The following is a 25,042-nucleotide window of genomic DNA, read 5'->3' on the forward strand; positions in this document are numbered from 1 at the left end:
GAATTACTTCATAATTTTCCTGACCTGCTTCGTAAATAAAAGCAAACAATTCATGTGGATGACTGGAAAACACACACGCACACACACACACACACACACACACACACACACACACAAACAGTTGCATAAGCAGTGAGCTTAAATGTGCATGTAGGGATAATCCTGAGTAATCTACACACTGACATGTTTACAGAGAACTACCATGCAGGGGAGGGATAGTAGTTGTTTCCAAGGCGCTGAATATCGCTCAGATTACAGTAAGGTCAATTATAAAAATGGAAAAGACATGGCATGGCTGTAAATCTAGCCTGAGCAGGCCTGTGAGAGAGGAAACCAAGTGGTCTGTGTCAACACAGAAGCAGCTACATGGCTGAGATAGGAGACGCATATTCACACTTCCTAATATTAGGAGTCACAGGTTTCTGACTCGACAAAAAAACTACTGCTGTAGGGCGTGAGCGACTATTAAAAACACGATCTTTGAAACAATCATACACCCAACTTTTCTGTGAGAGGCCCTAGAAAAACTGAAAATGCAAAAACCAGTGCGAAATGTGCTGCGCTCTGCAAACAAACTTAGAAGATGTTTTATTTCAGAGATAAACTACCTGCAGAAGCATGAACAGTTTTCTCATGGAAGATGGGGAAATAGTCCAGATGTGTAAAGCATGGCAGACGTATTCGGGGCTGTATCTGCAGCCAAAACAGATTTTACTTTAATCACGAAAGTGGGGGAAAAAGCTAAGGAATCTGATTTTGTTTTTCACATTTGCTCTTTATATCTTCTGCACATCATTTATTTTGCTAGTAGTCATTTAAAGTTTAAAACTTAGACTAAAAAAAATAAATAAATCATGAAAAACATCCAATAACTTCATGGCAAAACAAGTAATGATTATATATATTTTTAATGTAAACATAGGGAAATAATTTGTGTTCAATTTTGAAATTAAACGAAACACTGCACTCACTGTGCCAACACATGGCTGCAGTTAAGCTATTTGTTGACAAGTTTTAATAATAAGGCACACAACGCCGCCCCCCCCCCCCCCCCCCCCCCCCCCCACCAAACTGGATCATAACTCACACGTAGCTTATTGAATAATTTCTTGCAGCTTTTATCAAGATATTAAATAAACCTGCAATGAGCACCAATGTCTTTGTATTCTGTCCACTACCCTCCATTCAGCCTGTCAGGTGATGTGTACAATAAATAATGAATTAGACACCGAGAACCTTTTGTGTATGCAGGCCTTATGCTGATGGAAACATCTACCCAGTCATTAACACAAGCTCATTTTTCCATTTAAAATTTTATTTTCAAAAATACAAAACAAGGAAAATAAGTATATGTACACAAACACTATTAAAATAGAATATGTATTGTACAAAATATGTACAGCTTTTGTCCAACTGAAAAACAAGTCCTATCTGGTTCTTTTGTCCTTGATGGTGTAGTGAAGAACTAATGGCTGGGCCTAAAGGGAAAAGATATTGCAGTATTTAAAGTGAGATATACATAATCATACACATCTTGCACAGATAACGCAAAACCTATCCCACTACTTCCAGACTGAGTGTTTTATTCAATTGAAACAGATTGTTATTTTTCAAGCTATGACTGGAATTTTTTATTATACATCTTAAAATTGTCTCCTTATTTACCAACTGAATTCTAGTACAAAGGAATTGTTCGGGTGTAAAGAAATGTGTGGCATTTATCTGTGCTAGCTGACAGTGGGTGCACTGTACCTTGCCAAACCAGTGTGAGAGCCATAACCGCTTCATGGTCATGTGATCTGGCAGAAACTCGTTATTGAACAGCATCTGGACCTGTAGGGAGGCCATACAAACAGATGTGAAGAAAAACTTGATATAGACTTCTATTACTTCTTTCTTCACTGAAAACATGATTGGGCAGCTTTGTGTTAATGACACTGCCACTGTCATGGACTAAACTACATAATAATAAACATAATAGCACATTTGTTTGACATTAAATTCAATTAATAATGTTGATACTATAATAATACAATAATGTCGCTGCACAATAGCCTGCTTCCTGTAAATTGCCTATAGTTGATATATTGGTTTAATATGATTCGTTTCACAGAAAAAGCACTTTCAAGCTGAAGAAGCACTATGACTGACAAAGTGCACACACAAATCCAGCATCGGCAAATGCCTTTAGTAGTGCAAAGTGTGTCCAGGCTTTATTAAGTCTATATGTGATGGAAAGAATACAAATCTATTTTGATCCTTCTGCAGCACACATGAGGAAAATACAGCCTGAGAGCTGGAACTGACAGAGCAAGTCAGCTAAGGTCCTAACAGTAAAACACTATATTAATGTTATTATTACTGCATATAATACAGCCCTCTTTGGAAGATTAACCAACATTTTAATTAGCTCTTTTTTTCTGTCTGAGAATCTAAAACCTATCTCAGTGAAACACAAGAAAACAAAATGGGCAAGAAAGAACGGACAAAGATAAACACAGAAATGTTATGAATGCACCACAATGACACCCACAAACAAAACATTCAAGTAAGGACGAGCAGAAACATTAATAGGTAGAGTGGTGATTTATAATGTAAAGATAAAATGATCTTAATGGAAATTAAATTAAGTCTGACTTAACCATTTTGACACAAATAAAGGTAAACAGTAAGTTCTTTACTTCTTAAACAAGGATGCAGCTTTGTTGTGTCTGTTGGGTTTACCAAGATGTGACACAGTTTGACACATTTAAACTGAAACATGTGGTATGTCGTTAATTATTAGTAGCGCAAATGCAAACAGGAAAAAAGCCCTTAAAGGCAGCGGTCCCCAACCCCCGAGCCTCGGACCGGTACCGGTCCGTGAGTCGTTTGGTACCGGGCCGCAAGAGTTGAGGCTCAGGTGTGAAATGTATAGTTTTCAGGGTTTTTATCGGTTTTCAGCGTTATTTTGTTATCGTTTTTCCTGGGTCTTTTCACGTGTGTTATGAATAAATTTTCTTTTTTTCGGTACCGGTACTAGTTTTATTTTGTTGTATTTATCCGCGACACCTTAAAGGCTGGTCCGTGAAAATATTGTCGGGCATAAACCGGCCTGTGGCGCAAAAAAGGTTGGGGACCGCTGCTTTAAGGTATGTAGTCCTGGGGTGAAATTCTAGCTATTCTTAGAGAAATTCACTGAATTTTTTTAGTCTGAAATTGACAAACGTGTCTAATAAAGATTAAAAATTAATTGTAATTAAGGGCCAGGATAAGTTGACCCTGTAAAAAAATCATGAGGGATCAAGAGTGGGGTTGGTTAGACAGATCAATTATTTTACACAGTAATTAAAACAAATATTTTTTTTGTATCAGGGAAGAACAAAAATGCTGGGAAATAATATTGTAATGTTCCAGTTTGATGAAATAAAAGAGTATGGCTGACTTACCTGGTGTTTTTCTACGTTTAATCGATGACAAAGCACTTTCCGTAGGTGCCTCACTTCTGCTCGAACAGAACAGCGAACAAACTTCTGCTGCGGAGATAAAGTCAAACAGTGCACTGTAAAACTTCAGACAAGCAATATAATGAGTCATTAACATGTTCAAACTGAAAATAATTCAAATAAATTATGGCCAGCTGCACATTTATTTTACTGCATAGCCTCCTATAACCCCAGGGGAGATGTTCAGTTCTTGTTTATTCTGACGGTAAATATGTCAAATTTATACCTTTTTCTTAAAAAACAAACAAACTGTAAAACTGATAAACTGGGCTCAGTTAAACTTCTGGACTTCAACACTCACACTTTGTATTGATGGAGGAACTGTTGCAGGGTTGAGTCAAAGTTTTATACCAATAGTTATAAAAAGTATTTATAGTTTTGTCTGTAAAGCTAGAAAAGCATGCCTCTGTCTTAACAGTGGTCTTAAATTCTGTCCTTAAAATAATAAAATGTTTATAATATCAACATTTGTACAGTATCACCCACTCTAACAGTGTTTTGTTACAAAAGCACATTTCAAGTATTAAGGAAATATAAACTAAGATAAATTAGATGGGAGTGAAACACCAGGGTGTGGCTTATTCGTGTTACAATTAGATTTACAGTGAAGAAAAATTCTGCTTCCTGCTCGACATTTTCCAGTCCCGACTGACTTATTCGACACTCTTAAGCCACGGTGCTAAACTTACTTATCCCCACGAAAGCAGGGTGAGTTTTACTGTTCTTTTTGTAGAACTCCGAAATTTGCTTGAATTATTTCACGTCTCAGTAAAAAAAACCAAAAAACAACGCAGACTACGACTGCAAATGCAGAGTAGTGAGAAAGTGGTCAGGGTGAAGTACAACTGAATATAGTCACTAATTTTTTAAATACTAAAAGTTGAGATGAAATGCCTAAACAACAAAGCCCAAATTTGCCTTATTATGAAATTGAACCCATGCAAAATCAAAATTAACTTTCCCAATCAAACTCCTCTTAAGTGGAAGAGTTTAGGAAATGGGCATGGCTTTGGTATCACATGAACGTCTGTGACACAATGGTGCCCTCTGCTGGAGAAACAAATCATTGCACTTTTGATGATTTACAGCAGCGGTCCCCAACCCCTGGGCCAGGAGAGTTGAGGCTCGGGTGTGAAATTTATGGGTTTCAGGGGTTTTGTCGGTTTTTGCCATAATTTTTTATCGTTAACTCGGTTTACCCGGGTCTTTTCCTGTGTGTTATGAATAAATCTTTTTTTTGTACCAGTACTGGTTTTATTTTCTTATATTTATCTGCGACACCTGAAAGGCCGGCCCGTGACATAAACCGATCCGTGGCACAAAAAAGGTTGGGGACCGATGATGTACAGCATGTTTGGATTAAATGGATTCCCTAACAATCCTTATACCCAACCTGAACTGGACAAGTTCCATTTTACTTTTTACTTATCTGTCCTTCAATAAATTTGTCAATCAAAATTAATCCATTAAACCAAAATATGGAAATGTTTAGTAGGCAACATTTCCACCAATATATTTTTCTTTTTTCCATGTTTCATATTGTCGAAATACTGTACAATAGACATTTGGCTGCTACATTTCGTTAATAAGTATATTTCATTGCTTATTTATATATTCTGTATTTATATATGTATAATAATAATAATACATTTTATTTAAGAAAGTGCCTTTCAAAACACTCAAGGACACTGTACACAACCAAAAACAACAACAAACATAACAATTATGTATGTATAAATTTAAATATATATATGTATATATGTAAAATTTGTTGTTGTAATGTACAGAAGCAAAAGTAGAAAAAAAAACCTGTCTGTCCAAATATATATGGACCTGTCTATATACAGTACGCTTAGTACAAGTTTTGGCTTTCCAACAAAAGGAAATCCCCTGAAATGAAATAAGAACATTTCACCATTTCTGTAAGTGTGGGTTTCAATTTACTGCATAAAATAATCGTTTTTTTGCTTGTAAAGTTGAGCATTCCAGGTTTGAGAAACACTGTCCGAAATATATAGAGCAAAGATCCATTGAAGCCATTCTAGTAGCAGCCTTCATTTTCCATGAATCCAAACGGTTTGGCCCAAAGAATAGATGACATAACGACGGGTAAGTGGTTGTGCACTTAGAGAGCGAAAACTTGACAAGTATACATTAATAGATCTGGTCCCCAAAGCAATTTAAAACAATGTATTAGTTCCAACTATTTAATGATACACTTCTTTGTGATGTTTGAGTTAACACAGCTTGTTTGACATAAGGACCTCAACACTAACCACTGCAAACATTACCCAACAGCTTAAGCCTCCGCTTTCAATACGTGGGCCAAAGATACTACGAAAATCCACTTATTGAGAAAGAAGCAGTTTGGTTGGGAAATAAAGAATGATTATATGCCTCACTGGTGTATTTCTCCCACTTATCCCTGTCTCTCTGTGAGTGTGATGTTTCATCAGCAGCCAGACAAACCAGACCTTCTATGTCCGCACTTGTCACTGTGCCATGTATTTGCTGTACAGTTAAGTGTGGAAATAACTTGTAAAAGCTTAAAAAATAAATGTGCCCCAGAGACATGCTTGAAAGAGGCCACTTTAAAAACAATAATAAACACTTAACAATCTCACAAAGTAAAAAGACTTGCTGGTGTACGTTTATGGTACTCTATCAGGGCTTATTAGTGACTTACCTGAAGAGTAAGCTTTGTTTTATCTTTTTTTTCAGCTAGTGATGAACTGAAACACAAGAAATAAAGAGCTTTGAAACATGCATGCTTTGTTAAAACAGGTTTATCTTGAACCTCATAGCTTACAACATGCAGACTAATATAATCACCTTCATATTTACATTCTATCAGCCTTATCTCAAATAAATATTTTATAAAAGTACACACAGATCACTTTAAGATAATCCATTACAGGCAAAAGTACAGCCTACCTTAACCTTTCTAAACACAGCGAAACCTGCTCGTCGTATCTGTAGAAGTGAGCTTTTGAGTGGTCAAAGCTTGTGTAAGGTACTGTAGCATCTGGTACACCATCTAGACAGAAAAGACAATCACAGCAAAAATTGGAGTGTTAAAATGTGCTGCAGTAAATGTCTCAGAGTTGATTTTAAGCCTCAAAGTGTGATTTAAACATTTTCTGACTTAAATTGCACTCAATGTTGGAGTTATTTGACAAAATGTATTCCATCATTGTTGATTTAACTCTTAAAAGAGAAAATTCCAAATTCTGAAACTCTGCACAGAGGTTGGTTAAAAATGTTAACTCTGTCATCGGTTAACTTAATAGCTTTAACTCTGTATAGAGTTAATTTTGAACTCAAGTTAAGCCCAGCCCTCCCAGACACCCCCAGTGCGGGCATTTTTCTTCATCAGTTGGAGCCTCATGGAAGAACAGTACTGATTTTGCACCTGCATGCAGTTCTACAGGGTAAGTAGAATTAAGTCAAACTTACAAAGATAGTTAGAAACTGGTGCTATAAAATGTATTTTGTGCATTTAAAAGATTTAAACAAAGAAAATATGCTAAGTATTGGCGCTGGCAATAAACAGGTAATGCAAACTGTTAATAGCCTCTAACTATCAATGTTACAGATCACATTCAAGCTGTTAGTGATGAAAAAAAAACAAAGTAAACTGTTCAGGCTGGCATTAATGCCCCTCTATTGTTTGATGTTTTGTGGAACTGCAGTTGCAATGCAGTTTGACATCAAAAGAACTGCAAAAAAATAAAAATAAAGGCAACATGCTGTTAACAGTATTCACCGATCATGGTGAGATACACTAAAAAGTATAATCAAGCACTTTATATTCAATTGAACAAATGATTTGACATTTTCCTTTTCTTTAGTGTTTCCTGACCTGTCTTCTGCTTCTGAGTTGCCTGACTCCAACTCAAGCTTCAGCTCACGTGCCTCAACTATAATCGTAGATGAGGTCCCATGCAAGAGATGCAGAATTAACAATACTGCTGCAGTATCTGCTAAACAGGTTGCTACAAAGCTTGACACTTGTGCTTTGTTTTTTCCTCTCAAGTTCCTAGAAAGATTCCTTATTGCCAGGTTTTTCCTCAATGTTCATTTTTCTCTTTTTGTTTGTTTTTTCATTTTTAATAGTTAATTGAAACTGTCTTAGGAAGCAAGTTTGGTGGTGACGAAGTAAATACAGGAATACCAACAACAACAAACACCATGAAGGATGCCACAAGATGACAAATGGTTAACATACTTGTGGCTCACATGATTGATAGTCATGGGTATGTATTCAGTGTATGTTGTGTTCTTTATAGTTGTGCCAAATAAATGCATACTAACTGACTAAATTTAAAAAACTTTAAAACTTCTTGTGTATCTCTAAAAATTGATCTACTTTTTACAACTTTCAACTTTAACTTTCCCTGTTTTCATTGTAAAACAGATCAGTACATTTGATGAAATTGTATTAATTTTGTGTCTTTTCATCTTCAGCCTTTGAACAAGAAATGTTATCGCTGTTGTTGTTGTTGTTACATCTCCTTCCACCACCAGGAGGACAAAGGTCCAAAAATCAGCGCAAGTGATGTAAGTCAGAGACTTGTAGTCTTTCATGAGGTAATTATATCATGAAATTTCAATAATATGTCTTTGAGCAATCTCTTCTACATTTATTGATTTATTTCTGTATTTGGACATCATTTCTGCGAATAATTTTCAGTTTCCTTATGTCAACCCAAGTCATGCTGCAGTCTGGAAGAGCATCTCTGCAATCAACGAGGTTGTCAACCATACCCCCTCGCTGTCAGGCATCAGAAGAGCAAGACTGACACCTTCTACATCACAATGGATAAGCATCTCATTCCATGCCAGGCAGCCACTCACTCGGAGCATTTGATGAACTTTTCAAAGCACATTTTGTGTTTAATTTGTCCCAAGATAATATGAAGCTGGACTTGTTATTTCCAGTGCAGTGGAAGAAGACATGCCTGTCTTTTGCCAAACAAGTGATTTACTTTTGGTTGAGATGACATCTTTTTATGTGAAACAAGTTGTTTACAGAGTGTTTTGATAACCATCTATATGCATTCAGAGTTGTACATACCGAGGAGAGATGCATAGTGAAAATGTCAGATATAAAGTTTTATAAACCTTTTGATATGCAAAGGTCATACAATGTTTCATATTATACAGTGCACATTGTACCCTCTTAACAATTTTTTGACGACAAAATAAATGTCCTGTTTGGGAAAATTTATTGTGTGCAATATAATTTTTTCTCAGAATTTAATTTTAACACAAACAGAAAGCCTGACACTATAGGGAGTGAAGCCAACACTAACCAGAAGGTTAAAAATTGTATCTCAGCAGAGTCACTTATTCACTCTCTAAAGTGTTACTTTAATTCTGTTTTGAGAGTTAAAACATGAACTCTGGCACAGTGTTAAATATTTTAACTATTTCAAAAATGTTGATTTAACTCTAAAGAGTGTGGAGCTATATAAACCCTGAAAAAGTGTTGAAAATGACTCTGTGAGAGTTCATTTAACACTGGTCTTTTTGCTGTGTGCAGTTTGACTCAGGGCAGACAATCACCACCTCTGTCACTAACTGACTATGGTGCTCAGGACTTGCAAAAAAGCATAACTGCTTGAAATGTGATGATAACCTTGAAAAAGAATTTGCAGCTGTGGCCAGTGTGGCATAATTCTGTCCAGTACATCAGTCAAAAGGTAAGATTTGTGTTATTAAGATAAACATCAGTCTCATAGTCACTCATTAACTAATTCAAAACCACTGCATTATTTGATAACAGCTGGGTCAATATGGCATGATTTGCATTCAACCAATCAATGCACTGGATTCCAGATAGTGTCTTTTTGTATAATGCAGACAGATGCAAGAATAAAATGAAGACTTACCATCTCCAGCAGGCTGAATGACTCTCTCTAATCCACGCGACTGATAAAATTCCTTTATTCTTTTGTCTTCACCTAAGCAAAAACAAAGGATTTTACTAAGAAAATCATTCAAATGTGAAAGGCAGCAACTCATAAGAACAGCCTACATCTGTTAAAAACTTCATTCTGTTAAAGGATGCTTTCATTTGGTTATTACTCCAGCATTCACTTGCTTGGCAGGTGCAAAACAAGCACACGTGCCTTGCAAAACTAACCGACTCCAACTATAACTAACAAATAGTAGAGAGCAGTTTTGTTTACATACTTTCTTGTAATCCAGGCACCAGTTTGTAGACAATGTCTTGCATCACTCGATCCAATTTGAGGTTGAGTAACGGCTGTGTTTCATGAATTTTGATGTTGCACATTGGACAATATTTGCTTGTTTGCAAATACTTTACGATACAACTTTTACAGACTGTAGAGGAAAAAAAGAAACAGAGATATTTGCTTCACATTATGCTGATAACAGACAGTTTAATAGTGCCTGTGAAACGGCATTAAGGCTGTTGGCAGCAAATGATATTAGAATAAATGATCATTTGGCTCTGTTAACACTCACAGGTGTGTAAACACTCTGTTATTGTTGTGGCATCTATGAAGTAGCCTGCACAAAGGTAGCAGACAATGTGTTCGTTCAGGTCCTTGATCTTCAACTTCACTTCCTCCTGTGGAGACAAAAAGAAAGTGTTTTGACAAGCTGGCTACTTTGTAGAGGTGGGAATCACCATACATCCCACGATACGATATTATTGCAATTTTTTAAAATATTTTGCGATATTCAGATTCTGTACATAAAGGTAAACTTTATCAATATTCATTTTATCTAATAACAAAGTCTCACACTCAGTCTTTCTCTCATTTCAGTCAGTTTTATTGTTGACAAACTGAACAGTTTGTATTACAGTCTAGTCCAACTTAACTGAACGCAACCATCTGGTACAATTATAGCTATTCTGAACTATGCAGTTTATGAAAACTATGCAGCCCCTTCAGCAACTGAAGAATTTGAAAGTAAATTAAAACAAAATATAATTTTACATTAAATAAAAAAGTTTTAAACTTAATTAAAATAAAACATGTCTTAAATTAAAATAAGTAAACTGTCATGTTTATTGCTGCCAAAAAAAAAGTTAAACACATTTGGACAGTGAAGGAATGTCAGGATTCTTGCTCTGAAAAAGGATCAACATGCTCTGAAGTCAGAGCACAAAAACCTTTTTTGTAACAAAATATCAATTTCTGCTGGTCTAGCAGGTCATATGGCAGCAACACGACATTTAGGCATGCAGACATGGTCAACAGAGTCTGCTAAATTTAAACCCCAGTATCAGAATGGAGGGGGAAAATGACTTAAAGTGATTTTCAATATGGCATGCTTCTTGGTGCCAAAAGGACTGGACTGAGTATTTTGCTACTCTATTGGGATTTTCACACACAAACATCTCTAGGGTTTATAGACAATGTTCCGAAAAAGAGAAAATGCCTCAGACTGCTTTGACAATGAATCACTCATGAAACCAAGGTATGCAGAAGAGCATCTCTGAACATGTCAAACCTTGAAGCAGATAGGCTACACCAACAGATGGCCACACTGGTGCCACTATTTTCAGCTAAGAGCAGGATATAAAACTGGACATTGTGTAACTAACACAAAAGTATGAATCCATCCTGCCTGTATCAATGGTTTAGGCTGGATGTGGTCCAGTAGGAAAAGGCCCTATGTCACAAAGTACAAATCTTTGCTTATTATGTATGTATGAATTATTATGTATGTATGAATTGTGTCATTTATGGGAAATATTTAAAGTCAAAATACAAGTACATAAAACTGTAAAGATTCTTACAAAAACACTGCTTTTATGCATTTATGTCACAACATTGATGTCTAATTTCTTTGAATGTAATAGTTATTGTGATACCCGTAGTAGAATTATACTTACAAAACAGTAAGGGTATAATTCCAGTGAAAACACTGCTGTGAAATATAGCCAAAGGGCACATGGCCAGTGTTTAACAAAACAAATAAACCACAGATTCATTTGAGTTGTTGGTCTGATGAAGGCTGTTCCATAGTTTAGGCACTACATGTACAAAAATCAAAATTATGATTGCCTCTGGATTTAAACTAAGAACATGGAAAAATAGGGAACAGCTTAGAAGCCTTGATGAGATGAGAGAAGGACTGCTGGCAAAAGCAAGCAAAAGGCCATAAAAAGAAACTCTGCATTTAAATAACAAGAGCTATGGATGATGGATGGATGAAGGCACTATCAAACTAGAAAGCTTATTTAAAAATCTGAATGAGCTGGGATTTTCACAAGATAAGGGTAACAGACTATTAAGGACAACTTTGTAGTGCAGTGTATTCCCCTCTTTCTAAAGGAACAACAGAAACCAAATGAAAATGTCCCCTACAGCACAATTCCTGTGGAGTCATAGTATGCGGTCACTGCAGAGGTCGAGCATTCAGACTTGTACTGTTTTTATATCCATGCGCACAATGGGCCTTTGAATGGTGATTCTGCACTTAAACCCAGTTGATCTACATACAGTTTTTGTGGGTTTTGCTATATTTTTAGCAGACATTTTTTTAAAGTTTCAGTAAATTTAATATTTAAAAAAAATCTTAGAAAGGTGCAGTACTGAAGATTTTCTTTGGCTTTCTAAAGGCTCTTTAGTGGGTGCCATTTTTTTAAATGTATGAAAACTCGGAGTTTAAAGCTGAATTTAACAAGAACTTTTTTACAACTCATCCCTGTAGACAAGTGTCTGTGTTTTGCTCAAGTAGTCAAACATGAAAACGGGTTTGTCCAGCTCAGAGAGGTGCTGCGCTAAGCTGACCCTGACCTTTGACCTCTGTGGGAAAGACCCACGAACCGAACAAAAACAAAATAAAGTTTTCCTACTAGTGGCGCCGGTGAATATTGATACAAAACATGGGTTAAACTCAAACAATGGGGGACATTTTGATAGAAAAGTGGAATGATGTTTGTCACATTTTTGCACAGATTTGGTGGAAACTACGGGCAGCATCGCGATGAAACATTGAAAATCGAGTAAAAGCAACGAAGCGTTCTCTTACTAACAACTGCGTGCGATCAAATCAACCACAAACCAACGGCAGTTCGAAACAAGAGAGCCGTTACTTCGTTACACAACGAGAAAGAACCCACGGAGTGCAACGATCGTTACCGCCCCACTTCACTCACAGGAGGCTTGAATTAAATGTAAAAAAAAAAAACAACTTGAACTGAGAATAAGTGCTAAATGTGTGCTCTGGAAAAAGCAAAATATCAGTTAGTTGACAAGGTTTCAGCACGCTGCTCTACAAAACAACACGATCGCACTCATGCCCTCTACGCATGCTCAAGCACGTCTCTCCTCGCAGCGCTTCAGCAGCATCGCTCTCCTCTCTCTCCATCAGCGCCGCGGAGGCGACAACGATCTGCCGCTAATACGTGGGATTAAGTCCCCCCTGCTACACTTCGACGCTCGGTACCTTCCCCCCTCTGTGAGGGTGAGCTCAAGTAACACCATTACTCACCTCGTTTCGCAGTGGGTCCAGTTTGTAAACGGACTGTAGCTGATTTCGTAGCCGCATCGCTATGGCCATCGGACCTTGCTCCGCCATCTTTGGGACTTATGCTAAGTTCCGGGTAAACCGGAAGTGGCTGTGGTGGTGTTAAGTTGAGGCGCGGAGCTGCGAAATGAAAAAAAAAAGGAATAGGAGAAAAACGAATTTTAAATAAGGACAATAAAAGAATAATGACTTATAGAACGAGTGGGAGCAAACTCCGATTTTTTTCCCAATGGAAACGTAAAAAAACCACAATTGTTATGAAAAAATGTTATTTAAATAAGGGCGTGAGAGTGTGGGAAAAGGCTTAAAAAACTAAAGAATAATACTAAATAGATAATAAAATGGTGAAATACGTGGCTGAAAGTAAACTAGTCATCTGAAAGTAATAGATTAAATGGTCACCAAATGTTAGCTAAACTGTCAGAAAGATGTGTACACTCACTGGCAACTTTATTAAGTACACTTTTTAGTACTAAATTGGACTCCCTTTAACCTTCGGAACGGCCTTAACTCTTTTTGTCACAGTCAAAATGCTACCGGAAACATTAGAGATTAGAGATCTTAGAGACTGTTGTACATACTGACATAATAACATCTGAGAGTTGCCGCAGATTTGTGAGCTGCACATTCTTAGTGTTACTCTCCCATTCCACCTAATCTGAATAGTGCTTTTGGATTAAGATTTAGTAATAGTGGAGTCCATATGGGTACAGTTACAGCAACAGTATTCAGGAAGGCTGGGGCAATTATATTGTGTTTAATTGGTATTAAGGAGGTTAAGGTTTGCCTAGAAAATATCCCTCACAGCATTACACCACTACTACCAGCCTGAACCATTGATACAATGGCAGATCAATGCTTTCATGTTGTTTATGCCAAATTCTGACTCTACCATCTCAATTGAGACTTAATTTCTCAGTTGAGTTCAATTCACCTCATCAGGCCAGACAACATTATTCCAGTCTTCTGTTGTCCAGTTTTGGTGAGTCCATGCATATTGTAGCCTCAGTTTCCTGTTCTTAGCTAACAGGGGTGACACCTGGTGTGGTGTTCTGGTGCTGTAGCCTAACTGCTTCAAGTTTTGATGTGCTGTACATTCAGAGATACATACCTTTGTTGTAGCAAATGGTTATTTGAGTCACTGTTTCCTTCCCATCAACTCAGCATTCTGCCCATTCTCCTTTGGCCTCTGACATTTTCACCCAGAGAATTCCAACTCACTGGATATTTTCTCTTTTTTAGACCATCCATCCATTCGCTTCCACTTATCCTTTTCAGGGTTGCGGGGGGCGCTGGAGCCTATCCCAGCTGTCATAGGGCGAGAGGCGGGGTACACCCTGGACAGGTCGCCAGTCTGTCGCAGGGCTACAGACTTTTTTTCTTTTTCTTTTTTTGGCCATTGTGTAAGAAAATCTCAGTTGACTGGCAGCTTCTGAAATACTCACACTAGACTGTCAAATTTAAATAATCTTTCTTCCCCTTTCTTATGTTCTGTTTGAACTAATGTAGGTGAGCTTGACCATCTCTACATCTCTAAATGCATTGAAATTCATTGAAATTCAAATATCTAACCAGTTGGCTGATTAGATATGTGTACCTAATGAAGTGACCAGTGAGTATTTGTGTTATTATGAAGTTAAAGGTTACAGAAAATGGTTGTAATTATGATTAATTAAAATGAGTTGAAATAGTCAAGCAATGGACACATGGTAATGGAAAAAGAGGCTAGTAACATTTTTAGCTAAACATAAGCGATACATGTCTAGAACATCCAGGATCTGTCTCTAAATGGTAGTAGGAGTGTAATGTTTAGTAAACTTTGTCACCAAGATAACAGAAATGGACGTTCATGTTAAAATCCTCACAGATCATTTTAAGTCAAACCCACCTGTAGCGAGGGTCTTTGTCCACTAACTGTAGAGGTGCTCGAAGGCTCTTGATCCCAGACTGAGTGGCTCAAAACTCGACAGACCTCCCTTAATTGAGGGAAACTGCCATAAGCAAGCATTAAATAAAGCATATAAAGAGTAGTTAAAGTAAAACTCTCCTGTATGCATTGTGTTTGACTTAATGGTCAAACACAGTACACCAAAAACCATCTTTAAAATGACACTAGTCTCTCTGGTGATTTAAAATGTGTGTATGGCTAAGTCAAATTTTTACTTAAAGATTCTGATCAGTTGTCACTAGAATCGCAAAATATTTAACATTAAAAGTGTATTAACAGCGTAAAAATTTCCACCAACTAAGATCAGTTACAAAGGGAGCTGCTGTTAACCAAAGCGGTTCTAGATATGCTTGGGTTTGGCCAGTAAGGATACTTAAAGAAAGATAGAAATGGAGGAGTAATTACCCTCAACTCAGCTTATTTTGCACTATTGCCTCACAGCAAAAAGATCCTCTGGGTTTGAATCCACCAACTAGCTGAAGCCTTTCTGTGTGGAGTTTGCATGCACTCTCCTGTATCTCTGTATGGGTTGTCTCAGGGTACTCAGGCTTCTTCCCACAGTCCAAAGACATGTGGGGATTAGGTTAACTGATGATTCTAAATTGTCAATAAGTGTGAACGACAGTGTGAATGTTTGTCTGTCTTTCTGTGTTAGCACTGTGACAGACTGGCGACCTGTCCAGGGATAGTCTTCGAGCTCAGTCTATTCATTCATAAGTTAGTCTCCACTTTTGGCAATAGAGGGTGCTGCAGTCACACAATTGATTTAGTTGTCTGCAGGCTTTCAGGTCTTCTGATTTGCTGCTGATTAAATAGATCTCTGTCTATTTAACATCACATATGTAAATGTCATTTATACATTCAGAGTTATTGAAGCTTCTGAAAAGATGTCTTTGTATCTGGCAGATTGACTTAGGGGGTCCTGACTCTTGAGTTGGTCTATATAAAGTATTGACACAAACAGCCTTGGTAACTTAGTCAAGTTAGTACATTAAATTACTGTGTTTTCTGAGTTAGTGTTTTATTGATTGGACACGGGAATGTACTTGATAACAGAATCACGAAGACTGCAGTTTTTTATGCAGCCATGTATCGTATGTAGTTAGTAGTTGGGACATTTCAAGCCTGCCTTTGGATTGACATGGGGGAAAGTTTGATATGGTGGTACAATACCTTAAGGCGTCCCAGGAGAAAAGTTGAAGTGTGGGGAAAACACCACAGTCTCATGTGTTAAACCACAATCAACAGCTACATGCAGAACACGGTAGGTCTTGTAACCTGAATCCTCTGACTGCAGTACTCAGGCATCGTGGAGGGTGGGCTGATACCACCACTGCAGACAAAAATTTGTACTTAATGCTCACTGAGGAAATTAGTTTGGAAACCTTTATGCCATGAACTTACACAACAGCTAAAGTGAGTGTAATTGGCTTTACTTGTCTGATATTTCTAGTGGTAACCCTTTTATTTGGGAGAGCTTGTGAGTGAAGTGCTTGAACTCCTAGACAGTTAGGGGGCTGAATGGGTATTTCTCTTCCCTTGCTGAACAACATTCATCAAGGGTCTCTTGAGAAAAGAAGTGAACCATCAGCTCAGTGCCCCAGCGGCAGAGAACTGTGGTTGCCCTGGGCAGCTCCCAGACCTAAATGTGTGTGAATATGAAGCAGAGTATTGAAATGAATGAGTATAGGCTCAGCAAACATTTTCAAAGATTATCGTGTGGCTTATGTATTTGTTATTTAAATCAATAGATTATATTGTGTTATGGTGTATTTTTGGTATTTCTCTTGGGTTTCACAGTGGAGAGACATTGCATGCTTGTATATATGTAATGAAGCTGAGGTTTTGTTAGTCAGACATTGGCTAAAACCAGATTGTTTTTCCAAAAATCACTTACAATTATTTACTTATGGTTAAAAGCAAAGTAATAGCTTTGTGGAAAAAATAATTTTCAAACAAAAATGAACTCTGGGCTGTGGCAAAGATGCCTTTAAATTAGTGTGTACCCTTTAAAAATAACAGTCGTCTTCTTGGCATTATACGTGGAGGTCTGCCTGATCCCTCCCAGAGGGCTTCCAACCTGTGGACCACCCAAAGCTGCGGTCCTAGACAAAGACTTGCCCCTCATTCATCCTTTTGTAATTTCTCAGTGCAATGGAATGAGTGGCAAGTTTGTGTTATTCCTTACAAACTCAGTGACTCCATGGCAGTTGAAATGGCTATGTGCAAGTCATTTATTTTGACTATCGGGACTGTGTTTTTTGTAGCTGTTTAAAAATACTCGGATTTGATGTAACCCATTTAAAATTTTGGTATTTTAAAAGATGGTACAAAAAAATTTAATGGCTAATGATCACAATCCCATAATATTGGTCTTTAATATAAAATTCTACAAGGCTGTTTCCTTTTCCAGTCATTGTTTTCTTAGTCAAACTTGTAGTACCTTGCAGGGATTTTATTCAACAGATAATAAGACAAGCACTTGTCAGCAAGGTCCAAATCAGATCAGTCACTATAAATTGGAAATTACAAAAGGCACAAGTAATATATTTTCATTCTTGTACAGAACAGCTGTGATCAGTGTCGCTTCACTGAACATTCATAGTCGAGCCTTGTGTCCCATGCTGGCTGCCATTTCCTCTTGCCATGTAACGTCTTATCTGCTAGGTCTGCAAGGTCACTGCTTATCTGATTGACAAAGCTCTGACTCCACACAATATCCAAATAACCCGAGGGCCTGGAGGCACAGTAAGATCACAGCATGGCCAAATCTACTAGTCGGAAGAGTGAAAGCAAGTCAGAGAAGAGGCAGAAAAACCAACAAGGAGGAAGAGGATCAAGATAAATCAAAGGCTTTAATTTAATGTCATTACTTCATGTCAGAATCATGGAAAATGAATCCCCCTTTTTCATGGTGTGTCCATAATCTGACAGTTATTTCAATAGTCCTTCACTTGTGTTGGAAATGATTAGTTTATCTGAGGGATCAAACACCTGCCAAGAATACAAAGGCGCTGCTATTATGAAGAATTTGAGGATTATTTGCAATTAAATAAATCAGACAGATAACAGGAAACCTCTTTGTCTGTCCTTGAGTCTGATGTTAACTGTCACTCCTCCTAATTCAATCATCCTTGAGGATACTCCTTTAAACCACAGAGCTCTAAATCAAATGAAAACCCACAGAGAAGCTCGAGATTCTGTTTACCTCTGTCCAGGACACACTGTGCTAAAACTACTCTGCAGTAGGAATCTGTGTTCTACCAGGCCAAAAGGAGGCCCCCATCTTTCCTCTACCCCTCGTTCTCTCTGTCTCCCCCCCCTCTCTCTCCCTCAGAGCAATCAGAGCATGCAGGGGTGGACTTCAGCTTTTGTCTCCTTTGCTCTAGCAATTGGCCACCAAGTGGCAAGCTAATGATGAGAGCCCTTTTGGAATTACTCCAGAGCAGTACTGCTTGTGCTGCTTGATGGGCGAGGGCATAATGAATGATGTAGGGCAAGCCCTTAGGCCTCCCCCTGGCACAAAACCTGCAATATCACAATTTGAATCATTTTAAACACTGAAAAAAAAGAAATACATGCACAGGAATGTGGCTCAGTGTGAAAAATGTTATGATGTCACAGAAATGTGCAGCAGGCACTGTGGCCTAAAGTATGTGTGTGCATTTGATTGTAAAATTATTTGATTTCATCTAAGTTGTGGATACTTTTCATAAATTTTATTTATATTTGTCTGCCTCTACAGTCAGTTTATCTAACTCTAAGATCTGTCTAAGATAAAAAGCGAAACTGGCTTTTAACCAAGCATGTAAAACAGCATAAAAGGGAATTAGATAGAAAAAAATGAAGGTAGAAGATATAATAAACATGCAATTCATAAAGCAAGGAAAATAATCTTTAAATTCTATCTATCTATCTATCTATCTATCTATCTATCTATCTATCTATCTATCTATCTATCTATCTATCTATCTATCTATCTATCTATCTATCTATCTATCTATCTATCTGTCTATCTATCTATCTATCTATCTATCTATCTATCTATCTATCTGTCTATCTATCTATCTATCTATCTATCTATCTATCTGTCTATCTATCTATCTATCTATCTATCTATCTATCTATCTGTCTATCTATCTATCTATCTATCTATCTATCTATCTATCTATCTATCTGTCTATCTATCTATCTATCTATCTATCTAATGGAAGGACAGGCCCCTGCACGGTATGTACCACCGGCAGATAGAGGAGGTGGCTGATATCCACAAATCCTACCAGTGGCTGGACAAAGCTGGACTGAAAGACAGCACAGAGGCACTAATCATGGCAGCACAAGAACAAGCTCTGAGTACAAGATCTATAGAGGTCAAAATGGGAGACGCCCCCAAGGGTGGTGGAGAATGACCGAGCTAAGATCCTGTGGGACTTCCAGATACAGACGGACAAAATGGTGGTGGCTAACCAACCGGACATAGTGGTGGTAGACAAACATGAGAAGACGGCCGTAGTGATGGATGTAGCGGTTCCGATTGACAGCAACATCAGGAAGAAGGAACACGAGAAGCTGGAGAAATACCAAGGGCTCAGAGAAGAGCTCGAGAACATGTGGAGGGTGAAGGTGACGGTGGTCCCCGTGGTAATCGGAGCACTAGGTGCGGTGACTCCCAAGCTAGGCGAGTGGCTCCAGCAGATCCCGGGAACAACAGCGGAGATCTCTGTCCAGAAGCGCGCAGTCCTAGGAACAGCTAAGATACTGCGCAGGACCCTCAAGCTCCCAGGCCTCTGGTAGAGGACCCGAGCGTGAAGGATTGACCGCCCACAGGGGCGAGTGGGGATTTTTTTTATTTTTTTTAGATATTGTGTATGTGTTACAGAAGATATAAGAACAATAATTTGACAAAAGCAGTCTGGAATGATCCAAAGTAAACAAGAAGCACTTAACTGACATGTAAAGAAACAAATGTAGAGAGAGTAAAGGCAGTAAAAACAAAACAAAACTCAGAATGTAAGCAGAGAGGACGACATACCAAAAAAATACACTGAGTTAAGAGGTGCTGACAAGCTAAGTTTCGAGAATACACCACATCGTCACGGTGTGTGACAAAGCAGTGCAAAATATGTTCACATCCCGTATTGTTTTAAATGTCCTGCAAATTTTACCCGAGCCAAGTGAAGTTACTCTATCTCTGTATGGTTATCTATCAGAAGCTGGTGGATGCATGTGTTATATCTAACTGTCATGCCGGTAATTGCGGAATTATTGCAAACTTCCAAGATACATTCTTTGACATCAGCTGTTGATGATGATGTCTGTAACAGCCCATGCACACAAACATTTCGCTTTGATCATTCCTCTTTTTGTGCTGTCGTAGTTACTTTGCTGTGATAAGATAGAAGAGAAAAAAAATAGAGCTTCTACATTTTACCAAGTGTGTAATGGTGCTTTGAAAACTGTAGTCCACAGTATAAATAAGCTAGAGGCAAACTAATGAATGACATGATTGGAAGATACTGAGATAAGATTAGTTTGCCAATAAGAACAAGTTATCCTGCCAGTGTCGGAAGAAAAGAAAGCCCCGTATTAAATCTTATTAATGTGGCACAATAGAGCTTTGTCTGTCATCTATTGAATTTTCATTACTCGGGTGTGTTTATGTGTGTATGTGTTTGTGTGTGCAGCTTTTTGAATTATGCGTGTCTGCTTTGGCCTGTGCTCATCAAGAGCACACAAATACTCACACAGGCTGTAGTAAGCCATGGTTGCACTCACTTATTAGTTATTCTAGGATTATATAATGAGTCTGACGTTTCTCCACATGTGGTAGAGCACATGACCCTTTTACTTGTAAAATCTTACAAATATATTGTAAAATTCACTGAAAACATAAATAGATAAGGTTTTCTGTGTCACTGGAATTTAATTGAATACTATGAAACCCTAAGGACTCACACCGTCAAACATAGAAATCCACAGTTAGGGTCAGGGTTAGAAGGCAGTTTGTGGAGTGAAATGGCATGCAAAAAGAAAGCGTTAAGATAACGTGAAAATACGTGATGTCTTATTTAAATGCTATTACATGATACCAGCCTGGTCCAAATTCTAAGATTGGGTAATTCTTTCCACCTCCTTAAAAGTAAAAAGGATAAAATACTGTTCTGTCTTTATCTCTCACTCTCTGATACCCACACACACACACACACACACACACACACACACACACACACACACACACACACACACACACACACACACAAAGGAAGACTCATGTTAAGATAAGGTGATTTGTTACTTGTGTTCATAATCCACACACTCATAACAAGGAGCAAATCTTGTTATTTATGGATATGGGTATGTTGCATAACACCAAATTTCAGATGCTTTTGTGAAAATATAAATTCCAATCAACCATCTACTTCTCAACATTGTTATATCTCACGTGATGTTACGGAAATGTTTGACGGCATGCTGAGTCATTCGTGTAGGATTGCCAGCTTCCTCTGCCCACTCTGTTCTCCTTTTGAAATTTAAGCCCCACAAATGGCTAAGGCACACTTCCTCCTGTTGTTTTCTACTGTATCTCCTCTGTCCAGGTACATGCTTACTTATCATAGGCATCTTATCTTCACGGACATTTAAGAGAATAAGGGTAAAGGAATAACATGCGCTGCAGAAAGGAAGCGTCATCTAAATCCCAATGAAGGATGCAGGCTAGCCAAGTGCCACCCTTAGAGTCAGTCTACAGCAGACTAGAGCGATATCTTAGGTGTTACTGTTTTGTTAAGTTTTAGATGTTTGCCAGTCATATAGTATTTTGCTTGTATCATTTGCTCTTCGTGAATAAGTATGCACATGTAATTACACAAGCACAGACGTTCATCTATCCATTAAAAAAAAAAAGAACAGCTTATCTGACACAGGGTTGATGGGGTGACACAGGGTGAGAGGGGGTGACACAGGGTGAGAGGGGGGCACACCCTGCACCCTGAACAGTTTGTTGCAGGGCTACACAAAGAGACAGACAACCATTCACACTCACATTCACACATATGGGCAATTTATAATCACCAACTAACATGACATGCGTGCATTTGGACAATGCAAACCACTACACTACTGTGCTGAGCACCGAGGTCGTAAAACAAAATCCTGCAAAAGGTTATACTGACTACAAAAGGAAGACATGTGGAAATCCGTCAGCCACAAAATAAACTAAAGGCTGATATGAAAAAACTGTGCTAAATAAAAAAGATGACCCAGACAAGCAATGGTAATTGGAAGCAAGGACAAAAGCTGGTCAAGTTCTTTAAATGCTGAGAAAAGCTGCTTCCCCTTGTGGGACTAATAAAGGTATATCAAATCAAATCAAATCAAATACATCCTGTCTTTCTTCCTTTACCATATGATCTTCTGGGCCTATGACAGTATAAAAGGAAATAATCCCATAATTCTTTGTGGCAGAAGCAGACCTTTACAAATTTTGTTTATCTTGCACAAATGTACAGTTATTTTCATACAATAATATCACTTATGATTATTGTCAATAAATATGACTTGAGAGGAGGGTGAGTAGAGCACTTTCAAAGTGACAGTCTTTTGTTTGACATTGTTGACTGATAGCCTATATTCCCTTTTTAATATTTCGACTCCAAATTTGGTAATTAAGTGATCCAGATCACCAGATTGTGCATGGAATACCAGTTTTGGTCAACACAAAGCAAAGTTTGAGAAACTGAAAATTTGATAGCTAGCTCCTTTGAGTGTCTTTCACTTTGAACAAGATGAAACAGCATCTTCCACTCATTCAAAGGGGCCATGACCTTTATCATGCACAACTTTAAGCTGTAATACAACCTTTTTTGAGCCACAGACCGGTTTATGTCCGACAATATTTTCACGGACAGGCATTTAAGGTGTCGCGAATAAATACAACAAAACAAAACCAGTACCGGTACCAAAAAAAGAAGATTTATTCATAACACACGGGAATGATAAATGATGATAAAAATGATAAAAACGATAAAAAATAACGTTAAAAACCGATAAAAACCCTGAGAACCATCAATTTCACACCTGAGCCTCAACTCTTGTGGCCTGGTACCAAACGACTCACGCACCGCTACCAGTCCGTGGCCTGGGGGTTGGGGACTGCTGACTTAAATAGATGAATTTACACAGTTGTCATCAGAGAATAAATTAGCTATCTAGCCCAAAATCATTGCAACAGCATTTATATTTATGCTGAAATGTTGGACATTTTACCATGGGAGCTTATGGACTTACTCACTACTCACTACTGTGTTGGTTTCACTTTTCAGACCCACAACCTTAGCAGTGCTAATACAATGATGAAACAATGCAAAAGCAATACAAAAAAAGTTCTTGGTTTCACGACCAAGAATAACAGCCTTTGAAATCTGTAAGTCTTACCTTTACCTTATGCCATCTATGCAAATTTTCACCAAGCATCATTTTCAACCAACTGTAGTTCAATTTCCTAAATTTCCTAAACCACGGTGGTCTTCTAACACCAGCTTGTAACATTCAGATAGATGAACATCAAAGCATTACTCTGCTCCAAGATGCCTTTGAGAATATTTGTGTGTGCGTGCATGTGAATTTGTGTGAGATAATGGCAATCCTTTGATCCCCAAGAGTGATTTGGTTGAAGCTTTCTGGTGCATTATTTCCCTTTTGGCCTCCTGTAAAGAACTTTGATGAGGACCCAGAAGAGAAGACCCTTATTGCCTGCACTTACTGTGTCAATAATGGAACTGTTTTGGAGACTTTACCCTCATCTAATCTTCTTCTCTTCCAGTCATACATGCAGGCAGTCTTTCATCTATCTTTACCATCTCCTTCCGTAGCATGCAACTTCTGAGATCGTCAACCCGCTCCACCACCACTTCTCGCTGCAGGAAGAAGCACTCTATCTACAAGGGCCGTCTTAATGACGCTCACTGCTCACTCTCACTAACACATACAGGATGAGATTATGAGTGTTGTGTTTACAAAACACATTACATGTATATGATATCATTCAAAGGTACTCATAAGTGAAAAGAGAGCAGCCACTACATACTTAGATGGGATTTTTTTGGACATACAACAGATTTTAAAACAAAAAGTACTGGACATTTCCAATATAAAGCCATAATATTTTGACATGTTTATATAAAGCTTAGTCAAAGTTGGTCCATAGCATTTAATTACTCTATATATGACTTTGAGATATATTTTATTGCATTTTTACAGAAGTTTTAAGCCTACGCTGTATTTAATACACATGAAAGAAAATCAGCATTTTCTGGTTCATGTTCTGTCTTAATTTCTGGTTTAGTTCAGTCATTTTATATATTTGTAGTGTTGATCTTTTTTACACTTAACAATCAGATGAATAAATGTATCAAAAGATTTCCCTAAGGATCATATAAAAGGTGCTTTAGCCATTTTTAAATTTTAATCTCATAGTGAAGAGTCAGGTAATCACCAGGTGATGGCCAAACCCGTGGCCACACTCTAAAGTTGGTAACTTTTGTATTTTCATTCTTCATTTGAACATAGTAATACATTTTAGTTACCAATAACTTTATTGATTGGTTTGGATACATTTGTCCTATTTGTAAGCGCGCACATTTAGTTTACTTATGTATTCATACTGCTTCATTTCTTTGATTTTTGACTAACCTTTGTCTTTTTATTTCTTACTTGCCATCATCCCTGGGAGTTGCTGGACAAAAGATGGTAGCCAGGGTTTGAAACCATTAAATGCAAAGAAGATAATTGGACCACACCACCACTTTCTGCTGAAGGGGAGAATGTGTGTTTTCTTTAATTTAAAAACAAAGTATTTGTATTTAATTAAATATTTGAGTTTATAATAATTGATTGGATTTATATAGCGCTTTTCAAGGCACCCAAAGCGCTTTACAATGCCACTATTCATTCACTCTCGCATTCACACACTGGTGGAGGCAGCTACAGTTGTAGCCACAGCTGCCCTGGGGCAGACTGACAGAAGCGAGGCTGCCATATCACGCCATCGGCCCCTCTGGCCAACACCAGTAGGCGGTAGGGTAAAATGTCTTGC

The 25,042-nt window shown here is 37.8% G+C and overlaps 1 protein-coding gene across 2 annotated transcripts; it reads right to left on the minus strand.

Annotated features, from left to right (window-relative positions):
- Window positions 1–1,303: 1,303 nt before the first annotated feature.
- On the minus strand, window positions 1,304–13,072 carry pcgf1 (polycomb group ring finger 1). 2 transcript variants are annotated; one of them, XM_006798891.3, is made up of 9 exons: window positions 12,966–13,072; window positions 9,981–10,086; window positions 9,684–9,836; window positions 9,380–9,451; window positions 6,420–6,522; window positions 6,172–6,217; window positions 3,429–3,512; window positions 1,753–1,833; window positions 1,304–1,478 (listed from the first exon to the last, which is right to left on the minus strand). In XM_006798891.3, exons 1-9 carry the CDS (start codon window positions 13,050–13,052, stop codon window positions 1,428–1,430), a joined length of 783 nt encoding a protein of 260 aa, XP_006798954.1. In that variant the 5' UTR covers window positions 13,053–13,072; the 3' UTR covers window positions 1,304–1,427. The 2 variants fall into 2 exon arrangements, with proteins under 2 accessions (XP_006798954.1, XP_006798953.1); XM_006798890.3 differs by having other exon boundaries at window positions 3,429–3,515.
- Window positions 13,073–25,042: the final 11,970 nt, after the last annotated feature.

Source organism: Neolamprologus brichardi, chromosome 2 (genome assembly GCF_056152115.1).
Source record: "Neolamprologus brichardi isolate AB-2024 chromosome 2, ASM5615211v1, whole genome shotgun sequence".
Taxonomy (NCBI): domain Eukaryota; kingdom Metazoa; phylum Chordata; class Actinopteri; order Cichliformes; family Cichlidae; genus Neolamprologus; species Neolamprologus brichardi.